Genomic DNA, 13,615 nt, shown 5'->3' on the forward strand with positions numbered 1-13,615 from the left:
GTCCCTTCATCAGCCCTCATTATTTCACAGCACCCAGAAGTGAGCCAGCTGGAGGCACAGTCCAGTGATCAGACGCGATTTGGTGGCAGGCGGTTTGTGACTGGCTGGTGAATCTAGCTGCAGTGTTTGCCCTGTTTTAGGGAAATCTGCTCTCCTTTCCGCAGCCTGCCCGGCCCTTGGTGTTTGCAGAGTGGGCTTTTCAGGGCACAGTAGGGACAAACCAGTACCAAAAAACTGCTATCCAGTGAGCAGAGATTTTCATTCTTCCCCGTGTCTGTTTGGACCCAGTGCTGTAGGAGGCGGGGTGATGGGCACGTGTAGAAATGTTTGGATGCTGCTGCTCGTTAAAGTACGAGCTTTCATGATTTGTAACGTTTCATGAAATTTGCCCTGGAAAAAAGAGAGAGAGAGAGACTGCTTTCCCCTGTTATAAGACCCAGGCTGTAACTGTGTGCTTCTCCCAGTGAACCATCCTAGCCTCCCTTAAGTGGGCAAAGTTGCCCTGGCTGGTTTTTGCTGGTTCCCCTCACTCTTCCACCTTGCAGGGGCTAAAGGTGGCATGTTATTAAATCAGTGGCAGCACTGAATTGTGGCTAAGACCCCTCTGTGGCTGCTCTCACTCACTCATCCATTAGTTCTCTCACATCATTTCTTGATCCCAAGATGTGTTTGTTTCTTTGGGAGTCGTGGGGCGGGGTCTAATGAAAACATTCAGCCAGCTGCTCAGTTCCACGTAAAACGGAATGACAATGGGAAGATAGAAGCCAGAGCTCAGGGAAAGGGACTGTTGGAGAAGGCGCTGAGGCATAAACGAGGAGAACTGAAGGAGAGGTGTGGCTCTTAGAGCATGTGCTGTGAGGTTCTCGCCACCTGGCTGCCATGAGCAAATCCATGCCCCTGTGCCACGACAATGCTATACTCTTAATCAGAGCTCCCCAGTGGCCAGTAGCTCTGGATGCATCTTGGCAAGCAGCAGTGCTGCCATTCTCGGAAAGGAAGGAGTGTTTTAGAGTGGCAGGCACCAGAAGGAGTAGCAAGGAGCTGACTCCTATGGGCTAGCCCTCCTCGTATGTGATATTATTCACTTAAGAGGAAACCACATGAAAGCACAGTGTTCTGGAATCAGTGATCGCATTCTGCTTGGGCAAGCTCACTGGGGATCCCTTTCTTCTATCTAATAAATTCTCTCCCCCAGACATTTACAAGCTATTTTCTACCATTCTCTCCTGCTGTAACACCAGGTTCCAAAATTAATCCCCACCAGTCTCTTATATCTACATCACTGCTGAAGAGGGATGATGCACATTCACTTGCTTCCCCTCTGCCCATCTTGCCTGCTCTTAATTGGGCAATCTGTCGCCAGTTTGACAAAGACTTATAGATAGTCAGAGTAACTGACCCTTGCACAGAATCCTTTCCCAAGCCAAGGAAATAAATAGCCAGGCAAAGATGAAGATTGCTGGCTGCAGCAGGGTCTGAAAATGTGCCACTTGACTCTTTATTTGTGCGTAATTGTCCTGCAGCCCCCTCAGATCAATCGGTTCAATATTACCCGGACTGGAGGGATTCTCAGGTAGGCAATAGAGGTAGCTGGTCCAGTCCAGGATTCCTTCCAGATCCTCTCATTTAAGTAATGATGTTTAAACCCACCAGTAGGTAAGAAAAGATGCTGTGATATTAAGGGAATGTAAGAAAACTGTGCTTCTGAGTGAAAGGGTTTTAGTGTGTTATCTCTCCTACAAAGAATATGCTGGCTGCACAGCCCAGTAGTGCCTGGTTAGGAACTTGTAGGCTTATTAAGAGGGAAGGAAATGCGAAGTTTTCATATAAGCTCTTCAACAAACCCTGGGGACTCACACTGTGATTCAGAAATAGCATCTGCGCTCGGGATCACCCACAGACTGTTGCTTATGTTCTGACGGCCACTGGCAGCTGACAGACTATTCATTACGCGCAGTACCTTTGAACTGAGAAAATCTCTTGGGCTCAGTGGGAATCCAAAACACTGAGACAGGAAGGGACGAGTCCTGTGGAAGCTACTGCGGGGCATTGTCAGGAGCAAAGCAGGGACTGCTTAGTTTGATAGGCTTGTGTGACACTGTGCAGGCCTGACAATGAGGCCGTTGCATCTTTAGCATTCTCCCTATGGGTCTGAGAGGGCAGAAGAGGTGAGCCAGGAGCGTATGTGAGCTACTGCAGAGGACTTACCTTTGCTGAAGCTCCTGGAAGCTGGTTTTGTGCTCCAAGTGGCAAAATTGGATGAGGAAGGACTGGGTGACGTACGCCTGGGGTGGAGTGTTTGTGATGGGAGGGGATTTCCAAGTCCCCATCAGTGTTACAAAAGGAGGACAGTTGGCAGAAGTTATGCAGAGACTGGGGAGAATTGTTTACCAGAGTCAAGGGGGTGGTCCTCGCTGTGCTGGACCAGAGAGGAAGAGCCAGACTAGGTACCTGCTCTAACACTGTCTTGAGTGCAGTGGTCCCTGCCTTTTCTGTGCACCAGCTGGCAGCTCCCATCTCTCCTCCCACGGTGCATGCTTCAGCTGGCAGGAGAACTTGGCCTGTGCTGAATACCTGTTTCCTACTGTTGCTAGGGGACTTCAGTCTCCGAAGAGTTCAAGTGATTGGGAGCAATGCTCATGAATGTGCAGAAACCTTCCCAGCTGTGTCCTGCCAAATGCCTTCCTGGCCATTACTCTAATCATGACATAGACCGCTGCTCTAATCTAGTCCCTCCTACCTGCACTGGAGACAAACACTCTTGGAGTGTCTTGATACAGCAACTATTGACTTCAATGTGCAGACAACACTGCGAGGCAATACACGTAGTAAAGCCACCTCCTGATTATTCCTTTCCTCTGATCTCTAACGTCATGCGTGATGAGGCTTTCAAAATCTAATTAATTCTACAACCCTCTCCAAAAGTCACTGGTAGAACAAAAACTTTGAAGAAAAATGCAATAGTTTAGCAAAATCTGCTTGGTCTTGGAGTGTAGTCTGGTGTCTCAGTAAGCCTGAAGCATCCGTTTTACACAGGTACTTAACAGATGGCTTAGCACAGCAAACTAGCGTTATTCATCAGTTTGTGCATAATGCATTTCTGATGGGAATTTCAACTGACTTCTCCCAGTAGGCAAATTCCATTCTGGAGAGAACAAGGTGTTGGGTATTTAATGAGAGCCAGTGGAGACAAACTAAGTCCGTGTTCATAAACTGAATTAAGGATGGGGAGCAAGCCCTCGGGAGAATTTCTAGTCTGTTTCATTTTCTCAGGATTGGGCACTTCCAGCAAATAGGCTGAAACCCCATTAGAAACAACACTGCCTCCTTTAGGCAGGTAGTTGGGCAAGAGACAGAGAGCCTGAAATGCAGGACAAGACAAGGTTTGGGAGGAAAAGCAATGAAGGAAAGCCAGGCGTCTGTGGAAGAGCAAGTTAGTAACAGTGAGCAGAAGACCAAGAAATACATCTCAACAGCCCAGTTGCCAGACATTGCATGGGCCAGCAAACACAGGGAAATCATGGTGCCCAAAGGAATGTCTTGATGTATTTTTAGTACTAAAGAGAAATCTGTGACATTCGCCATGTCTGCATGGAGTATCAGGCATTGCACGTGAAAATTGGGGTAACTTCACAAAAAGCACTGATGTGTCTCCGTGACCTCGGACATTGTATTTGAACATCACATGCTGTTACCAGGTTGAGCCTGGGAGAAGTTCCAGAGCACAACCAGCCCTACAGAAGGAACTGTCTGTAAGGAGAGCAGAGAGCAATAAGGTACATGTATGCCCCGAGTTTAGAGAGAGGGAAAGAAGCCCTCTGAAATTGACCAGGCAATGTTTGTTGGCCCTCCCTAGGAAGTTGGGGATTCAAACTGTCACATCAGCTCCTGTTCTCATCACTTGCTTTACTGAAAACTAAGCAACTGGGGAATAAAGCATGAAATAGGAAAGTGAGAGGCTAAGAGCTGTCATGGGCCAAGGAACGTGACGTGCATACAGTCCTAGTGCAGGAACTTGGTGTGGGACCAATGAATGACCCTCAAGGTGCTTGGTCACCCTTGGCACAATTTCACATTTCGACTTTCAAAAGCAGTTCTGTGTACTTCCATCCCTGAACCGAAACTCGTCAGAGTGTGGAACCTACTATTATGCCGTGAATATGTTATAACAATCTCAAAGGAATGCCAGGAGGAGTGGGCTGGGTGTGTACACATTCAATTACGCAAGGGAGAACCAAGCAGCTGAAAAAAATGAATTCCTTTCAGAGAACATCTCTGGAGTGGAAACCCAAAATGTGCACAACTTTTACCCAGACTTCTGATATTTGATATGTTTTTTTTTTTCTTCAGTAGTAAAAACAGGAATTGAAATTTGAAATGAATGGTGTTTAACTCCTCCCAGGCGCTTCACTTGGGTAATTTCAGTCATTTTTGCAACATACAGACATGCTTTTGAGTTTGGGGTGGGGGAAGGGAAGGAAATTCACAGCACCTCATGGTGAGACAGCGATAACTGTTTTCAGACATGTGCTTGGACTGATTGTAGACTACTTGACATTTCATCAAATTGCTCTGACTTTAGACATGGGAATAAAGGTTTAATAGAAGCTTCACAGGTGTTGACCAGTAAATGCCTTGGCCGCTCATTTCATCTAGTTAGTGTACATGCCTGGAGGTAATCCCACTGAAGTTTTTTTTTTTTTATTTTACTGTAATCATAAAGAAGTTATGGATGTGAACATGAAGGATTTGGTCTGTGTCCCAGCACGGCAGGCTGTATTGCTTCATAAACATGCCAGCCAGGCCTTGCAACAGGGAAGGGAGACTGACAGAGCTCTCTTTACAGCACGTCGTACATAAGGAGATGTCCGATTTTATAGAAATTGGTGACCCTGACGCATCAGCAATTGAGATTTTCAAGGCAGGGAAATGTCAGACCAACTCCACTGAGGAAACTCTAGAGCTGAGTATACCCTACTGAGGCTGCAATAGCAATGCTGCGACCAAAAACAGGCAAACCATCTGGTCCCCTACTTCAGATTCCTCCTCACAAACCCATCTCAGCAGTGCTGCCCACTGGAAATGCACCAGTCTGGGCTGGCTGCAGGGGGCAGGTTGGGAAAGATGAGGTTTGTTATTGGTTTTGCTGTAGAACTTGGTTCCTAATTAAGGATCAGAGCTGCAAAGACACTCTGCTGCAGAGCTGTGAATCGAGGGGGGCGATGAGAGGCAAGGTATAGCAGGAACAGAGAAAGGCATACAAATGTGTATCAACACTGTACCCCTCTCCTAACCCTTCAGCTATCACTCGCCTTCTTACACGGCAATCTCCTTGGGGTCTGGGCGCGCTCGGCTTAGTTCTTGGTATAAGGACTCCTGGATCCTGGCTGGGGCTTCTGGGTTCCATTGCAATCTGTATCACCAAATCCACAATACTGTGTGACCCAGAAGGGAAAAGAGATGCAGGCTTTTTGGTTTCTGCCAGGAGAAAGCCAACCAGGGATGGGTGTGTAGCAGCAATAGTGGTGAGCATAACACAGCATTCTGGATACCTTTGCCTTTGCTGTGGCTTTCAGTGGCAGGAGTCCAACCCTGAGGTTAAAAAATAGAAGAGGAGAGAGCTGGGGGGGGGTGGGGGTGTTGAGGGAGATAGAAAAAGGAAGAAATAGATGCAATTAAGTAAAGGGAAATGTAGAGTGAGTGTCAGGACAGGGAGCCCCCTGTGAGTGTGGAAATGGTGAGGCAAATCACCATGCTTCTCAAGTGAAAACAAGCCTGAACTTGGCAGTGAAGCATTCAGAATTATGGCAGAAGAAACAATCCTGCAGCAGGGGGATGAACTTCATAAACTGAGAGGTTGGTTGCCCCCACTCCCTGCCCCCTTCATTTCCTTGAGTCTGTGAATCGGACAGGTACTTTAAATCCAGGCTTGCTGAGCTTATGAATTACTCACACACCAGAATGCTGCTTAGTAACAGAGAGAGAGCCGTTCTAGTCTATATACTATCAAAACAAAAAAGCAGTAAAGTAACACTTTAAAGACTAACAAAATAATTTATTAGGTGATGAACTTTCCACAAAAGTTCACCTAATAAATTATTCTGCTAGTCTTTAAAGTGTTACTTTACTACTTTTTTGTTTTGACCGAATGCTGCTGCCTGTCAGGCCATTTACATCCCTTAGATTCATTTGGCAAATGAAGGGGTCTGGTCAGGCAATGCTCTTCTGGCACAGGCAAATCTGAATGGTTCAGCATGGCGTTTCCGGGCACCTGGTGGGCTTAATCGAGAGCCTCCCAGAATGTGGTTCTCTTCTGGAGGCATGTCACATGCTGTGCAAATCTCACCTAGGCTTCGTTCCGGGGGCAGACAAAAAGCTGCTACTAAACCCAGGGTGTTGGCCTGGAGCTCCCATCCAGGGGAGTAGCGCCCTTTCGTCGAACTCCTCTGCAGCAAGTAAGAAATCACACTGCTGCTAGGTAGAATCAGAGGCTTTTGGGGGGTGGGGGGCAGCAACTTGCATTCCATTGCCTCTGAGGATGAAGCCCCACAGAAGCAAGTGACCTATTTCTGCCTTCGTTCGCTTTTCCAAATATGTCTCAGTCACCCCAGGCTGTTGAGCAAAGTGAACTGAGAGTGGCTGCGGCCCCGTTACTTTAGAATCCCCCTTTGGGTGCTAAAAGAAGGAAAAAACATTTTTGTATTTGGAAAAAATCAGGGGGTCCATCGTTTGTGAGCGACCGTAGAACACAGTCTGCTGGTACTTCAGCTCTCACGCATTAAATGCAGCAAGGCTTGGTCAGTACGAGAAGGAGGGGGCTCCCAAGGAAGGTTGTGGGTAGCAGAGTGCACAAGAGGGTAGGTGGGTAGCTGGTGTGTTTATCTCTGAAGCAGGGCTGCATCGAGACCGATGCTGGGGAGAGCAAAGGATTTTTTTGAAGGCGCCACAGGAATGATTCCCAGACTGCTGCTGAATAGGGCCATGACAGTGTATTTAGCACATGCTGTCTCCAGCAGTTCGGTCTGTGGTGGGAATGGGGCCAGTGTTTTTCTTCCCTTCCTTTCCTAGGCTGTTGGATGGTGCTACCCCTCACTGTTCCCAGCCCTGGTGGTTCTTCCCACAATCCCACCTTTGTAGCTGTGTTTTCATAAAAGAAGTGTGAGGGTTCTGACTCGGTGGGTGGAAGTAGAGTGGGATCAACTGTGGATACAAAGTAGTTTCCTCTTGGATGCAGAAGACAAACGTGGTCATGCCAACCTCTGCTTCTTGACAGCTGAGCTAAAACAATGAGCACGTGTAGACCCAGAGGATAGGCTTTTCAATAGCTCTCAGCACTGAGCTAACTCTGTTGTCTTTGAAGTCAGCAGTAAAACTCTCTCTGACTTCCAAGTCTAGGGGTAACCCCCTTTGAGAGCCAAACAGGATTGTGCTACCGGCTCAACATGGCTTTAGTACCTCTGTAAACATTTCCAGAAGACTCAGCCAATATCACTGTCCAACGGTAGGATGAGCCAAGAGAGAGAAAGCAGCAATGGGAAGGAGGAGGAATGCGAATCTCTTTAGACACAAACCACAGGGAAAAAACCCAGCCCAAAAGCGTGGTGGGTGACCAGAGTTTGCCCTTTCTGTCCAGGGGAGCTGGTCACACACCTACCACTGAACTGGTCTATTGAGAGATGTTAGAATGACTTTGTCTTCCAGATGTCTGTAGCACATTTAAGATCATTGTGCTTTTAATAGCTGAGCAATAAAAATGAAGAGCAAATTAGCATTTGTAAATGTGATCTTTCATATTTATTTCCAAATGTAATTTACACTACATGAAAAGTCCATTTGCATACTCCAAAATCATGAATTGCTCTAATCACAAATTACATGCAATTCACATAATTTTTGCAGATTAATGATCCCAGCTCTACCTTACACCACAACTGCAGAGACCGACAGTAGCATTTCAGTATGAGGTGCGTGCTTCACCACTCAGAAAGAGGAGGATTTATTTTAAGGATTTCCGTTTATGAAGGGAATGAAATGAGACTCGAAGCAGTCCATGCCACAGAGAGAGTAGCGTCACAGATGCTGTTCTGGAGTCTTATTTCATGGCATTATAACCAATAGAAACGTAGCCATTTTTAGAGGAAAAGATAAAATGAATGCCCCAAGAGCCACATGAATTTTAAATAGTTGAATTAACAATGGATTCAATGGGTGAAACTGCTCTGGGAGTAAAACGTAAACAAACATTGCTGTGCAGCAAAGGGGAAATTGCGAGTGGTGAAATTACTTTTGGCCATCAGTGAGATCTGATGTGATTATGATTTTCCTCACTTCTTCCCAGTGGGAAGAGAGCAAAGCCCAATGTACAGAAGCTCAGAAAGCCCAGAAGGCGATGGCTCTGGAGCTGGAGAACCTGCATGTGGAGCTGGAGACCATCAGCAGGAATAAGAACCTGGTAAGTGCCCTGAGAAAATACCATCAAAATAACAGAGATCATTGAAACTGCTTCCTACCCTCTCAGCACAGCCAGGAGTCCTGTGGGTAGCTTTACATCTTTTATGAGCTTTACTCCCAGAGCCTCAGGACTGGGACTTGCCAGTGTCCTGTGTTCGTAAACTATTTTTGATTGCCCAGGCTTCCAGGGTCAGGCGGCCCAAGGGCATTTGCTGTCTCCAGGCCCAGGTAAAGTGATGCAAATCATTAAAGCTGTCTGCAGAAGGGCTGTGAACCCCAGTGCATCCTTGTTTGGTCTCCCTGCCGGTGTTAAATAGCCATGCACGGACTTTCAGAATCTGCATGGAAATGGAAAAAAAAATAGCCATCAGTCAAGGGCTACCAATGAACACAGCCCGTCTGCATGCGGGGCAGAGAATTCTGGCACAACCCCCCTCCACTGCCGCCCACAGTGCTGGCACTTGTTGGAGCCCTGTTGTAATGTGTTTGTCCTCCACAGGTGGATGAGCAGCTATACCAGTTGCAGCACGAGAAAGCTGATCTCCTGAAACGCATTGACGAGGACCAGGAGGATCTGAATGAACTTATGACGAAGCACAAGGCTCTGATTGCACAGGTAAGAGGCGGGGTGATGAAGAGGATATGTCAGTGCAGTGCAGTGTAAATGCAATGCTGCTGCTGGCGTATTCGGAGGAAAAGTTGATTCCTAGAAAGATATCCAGAGTGCATTGTGGCTTCACACCACAGGAGAAGGGCTAGAAGCATAACATGCAACCTGCTGGATTTTGGGGGACAAATTGTTAATAGTTTTCAAATAATAAATTCTAACAGTTCTAACATGTGAACATGCGTATCCGGACACACAGAGTCATTGTCATACGGTTTGCAACAGCTAGTTTATTTCTCACTTTAAATCATGTTTTTTAGTGGAAATGGTACCTAGGGATTGTCTGTCAAGTGTTGAGCAGTACGCGTCTCTGCAAGTGATTGGCATAACACCTGAAATCCCTCCATAAAAGTTGCCACTTAGAAGAATAAATTAGTTTGGAGTTTATTGGTCAGGAAATTATTAATTTTTCCTCCTGAAAAATGCCAACAAAAATGAAAAAAAAAATCAGGTTTCCATTGAACAGCTCAATATTGGTTTTTTTTTCTTTTTGTCCTCCAAATTTTCAGTAAGTGATGGTGTTTGGTTTAAAAAAATATTTTCCATTTTCACTGGAAATTCTTATTTTCACTGGCAAAAATTGCAGAAAAATGTTGTTTTAAAAGAGTTGGTTTGCTGTGTTTGGGGGTCCTTTGAGGGAGTTCTGAGCCTTTGACCAAAGAAGAGCTTGGGAGAGGACATTGGTGTGTTGAGGGTACTGCTATGTGCCAGGAATGCATCTGGCTTTTATATGAATAGCTTAAAAGTCATGTGACAGCACCTGACCTATCTTGGCACAAGAAAGTTCACATCCCCAAAGTTACAACAAGGGCCCCGTTTGGCCTGAGGTCCAACATTTTCAAGAAATGTTCTAGACCGTGGAAGGTCTGTAGCACTTTGTGAGAGGAACAAGACTAAGGACTTACAGAAAAGGTCACGTCTGATCAGACCTGCAAAGAGCTGTCCCCAGGACCTGGGAAATATGGCAGGACTGGCCAATTTATGCTGCTTTAGTTCAGGATGGGAGCAGCTCCCTGTTCAGATGCCCTAGGAATCGCCTTGCCCTCACAAGTTTTCAAGCAGAACTTCCTTGTACGTTTCCAGGTGTGCTCTGAGGTTTTTATGGCTATTGATAAGGTTTTGGTTTTCACAGTCTGCAGTGGACATTACCCAGATTCGAGAGCTACAGATGCAGCTGGAGGAAGTGAAGAAAGAAAAACAGAGTCTTCAAGAGAAAGTAAGTTCTCCCCTATCTTCACAGGCATGGAACACATGCTACTAACTCAGACCTGCAGCTGTGCTTCAAGGAGTCAACTGTCCTTTAGCCTCCCATTGCCAATCCATTCATTGCCTGCGAAGGACAGGACTTCGTGACATACTCTTGTCCCTGGGAATACTCCCATACAGCACAGGTGTGGGAATCTGCCCAGGTTCTGACCGTCAGGCCTGACATGTAGGCTCTTTGTGGAGCTTGTCCTCTAGGTGGAGTCAGATGAAATGTTTGCTGTGTTATTGTCAGGAAATATCTACTCTGCAAAGTACCACGGTCCCTCTCTCTTCATAGGCCGCAGCCTAAGCCATTAAAAACACTAAGACAACCACACACATGAAAGCTTCCTTTTAGCTGCTCTAAACATGGCTTAGCATTGACTTTCCTCAGGGCAAGCTGGAAACTGGGCCACACTGCACCTTCAGGAAATGCATAGAAACCTGCAGGTGACCTTTCCTTGGGACTGACGAAAAATCACGTTTAAAAGATTCTTTGAGAGTTGGAGAAGGCAGGCGTGTGCTGTGCACCACCGCGGGGCAGAGGGAATATGCCTCCCTCTCATTTGAGGGTTGTTCTCCTCTGTGTGGCACCTTGGCTCCGGGCCTGTAAAATGGGTATTGAATAGGAAGCACTCGAGGGAATGGGGGGCAGTTGCTGCGGGGGGTGGGGGTTGCAGTTAGCTTGGTAGCTCACAGGCTGCAGCAAAGAGTGGACCATGGTGCTGCCCCGACCCAGCGCTCAGAGCCCTGCAGGTGTCTGCAGGAGCACAGGGCAGCTGGACCCAGGCCAGGGGTTGGATGGGGGATCAGGGGTTTGGAGGAGTTCCATGAAGCGTGGGGGCAGGGCTTGGGAGGGAGCAGAGACAGGAAGAAGGGGACAAGGGAGGTGAATCATGGAGGAGGGCTGGCCGGGCTGGAATGAGTCTTCTGGAGGCCAGGGCTATTCAACTTTGTGGGCCCCCTAGGCTCTGGGGTGAGCAAAAAACTTATGGGTTCAGAACACAGGAGAGGGGCGGGCTGGGCCAGAAGATGGGGCGAAGCTGCTCCAGCTCGCAGTGCATGCTGTGGGGTAGAGCCTGGGCTGACGGGCTTGGGGTGCAGGAGGAGGGGGCTCCATCCTGGGGTGCAGGGCTTTGGAGTGTGGGAGGGGACTCAGCCTGGCCCACTGATGGATGGGGACCAAAGGGAGCAAGTGCCCAGGATGCCAGGCAATTTAAAAGGGTCTGGGAGCCCCAGACCCTTTTATATTGCTCAGGCAGGTGTGGCAGGTGGACCCCCCCTTTGGGGAGCCTCACCCCCTGCTCCATTCTTCCTGCCTGTGCCTTTCCTCAGTGGCCAGAGCCCAGCCCCCGGCCCCCACCACTTCTTTGAGAAGAGGTGGAAAAAGGGAAGGTGATAGGAGAAAATAGGGTGGGCGTAGGGAGTTTGGCAGCTCCACTTTGCACAGGTATTAATGGTTTAGAAGGAAAAGAATTTTTTTACAACATAGTTCTTCTGGAGTTTTTTAACTATCTGAAAGCTGATCAGTTTTTTTGTTTTTTTAGATATCCAGTGTGACTTTGCTAATTGATGGGTGCCAAGTTAAAAACTGGAAGAATTTTACCATAGATCCTATTTATTTGTTTGACTTTTCAATTAGAGGTGGATTTCCAGAAAAGTGATTTCCATCAAGAGCTAGCATTTGTTTGGGGAGGGGTATTTGAACCGCTAAGCTTCAGCCTGTAACTTAATCTGGCCCTGCCCTGGAAAATGAGGGAACTAGCTAGGCCAGGACTGCGGGGTGGGGTGGAACCCACACACAGCAGCTAGGAAACAAACAGGCACCATAATCTATCTGTTCTAAGTCCACTGACTCCAGTGAAAATTAAATAGGATGCGGGGAGGGGGTTTAAAACTGGCCTAGTGGGTTTTTTCCTCTTTTTATACTGCTGCAAAAATACCCAATGGTTTACGCTGTTCCAGAACCCAGCCCCAGGGCTCCTCCCCCTTCCCTGACTCCAGCCCTCCTGCACACACACCCAGCCCTGATTTCCAACAGCTCACTCTCATACCCCTGCCTCCCGCACCTATCCCCAGCCCAGTGCTCTGGCTTCTGCCCCTCCATGCGCTGGAGGACAGCAAGCTGAGGACAAGGCAGGCCCTTTTACCGAGCGGTAACCACTCCTTTGTCGGTGTATATGTTTAATGTTTACCTCTTGGTGTTATAATAATGCAGTCTGTCATTGAAACGGGTGCGCAGGCAGCTTAATGAGACATTGAACGTTTGTGCGGCGTACTTGTCATGGATTGCCATTGAACTGGCTTAACTCAAAGCAATTTTAGCAGGCGTCCCGTAATTCACTTAGGGAAATATGGTCACCTTAGCCTGGGGGCGCTGCTGCAGAGAGGAAGTAACACCAGAAGGGTGGGTGTGGGCACTGAAAAGGGGATGAGGGGTGGTTGAGCTGGCTTTGACATTTCAAGGCGAAAGCCGGAAGAGCCGTGAACCTTGTCTCACTCCCTCCCACTAGCTGCAGGCGGCTCAAGCCCGGCTTGCCTACGCGGAGCAGTCGATGGTGGAGCGCTCCATCGTCAGCCGGCAGGAAGCGCTGATCTGTGACCTGGAGAGCAAGCTGGAGTTCCAGAGTGTGCAGATTAAGCGCTTCGAGGTACTGCCCATTCCCCAGCCTCTTATTTGCCTCTAACAGCAGGGAAGGAACGATCCCTCCGAGAGCAGCGAGTGCCTTTGGGAACGGCACGTGTGCTGGCGCTGGGCTCCCGACCGGGGCGTTGAGGGTAAGAGGGGGACTTGCACTGTGGCCCAGAGAGTCAAAAAGGTCTGGAGCTCCTGGCTGCTGCTACTGCGGCTGGAGCGCCAGCAGCCGGAGCCCGGGGCTATGGTCTGGGGGCAGTTATGGGCTCACTGCCCTTGGCCCCACCCCTTGAGGGGGGCATGGAGCCAGGCTTCCCTACACCTTGCCTCTGGGAACCGTGACGGCAGTTGGCCCCACTGACTGCCAATGCCACCCCCACAGCACTCCGACTGCTGTCCTGGTGGTATATTGGCCTGCACCGTGGTAGGTTCCAAAGCAATGCAGTCACTTCTGGTGTGGAGGGAAGAGGCTAGGTGGCTCCGAGCTTGGTGGAAGAGAGCAGGGCGAGAGGCTCTGGAAACCAGAGTAGCCTCCGAGCCTTACAAAAGTTGCCATAGGAACTTTCCTGCCCAGAGCAAAGAGCAGCTCGTGTGTTTGCCTCTGTAATGCCCCCAAC

The 13,615-nt window shown here is 48.3% G+C and overlaps 1 protein-coding gene across 8 annotated transcripts in view; it reads left to right on the top strand.

The window, feature by feature from the left end:
* The window catches only part of MYO18B (myosin XVIIIB), a 196,557-nt gene that overhangs the window by 122,320 nt on the left and 60,622 nt on the right, over positions 1–13,615 (top strand). For all 8 annotated transcript variants that reach the window (XM_075013071.1, XM_075013075.1, XM_075013073.1 and 5 more), the window contains 4 exons: positions 8,339–8,452; positions 8,951–9,067; positions 10,251–10,334; positions 12,877–13,014. In XM_075013071.1, the coding sequence (XP_074869172.1) occupies positions 8,339–8,452; positions 8,951–9,067; positions 10,251–10,334; positions 12,877–13,014 (453 nt within the window). The remainder of the gene's footprint in view (positions 1–8,338; positions 8,453–8,950; positions 9,068–10,250; positions 10,335–12,876; positions 13,015–13,615) is intronic.

The sequence above is a fragment of the Carettochelys insculpta genome, chromosome 18 (assembly GCF_033958435.1).
Source record: "Carettochelys insculpta isolate YL-2023 chromosome 18, ASM3395843v1, whole genome shotgun sequence".
NCBI lineage: Eukaryota > Metazoa > Chordata > Testudines > Carettochelyidae > Carettochelys > Carettochelys insculpta.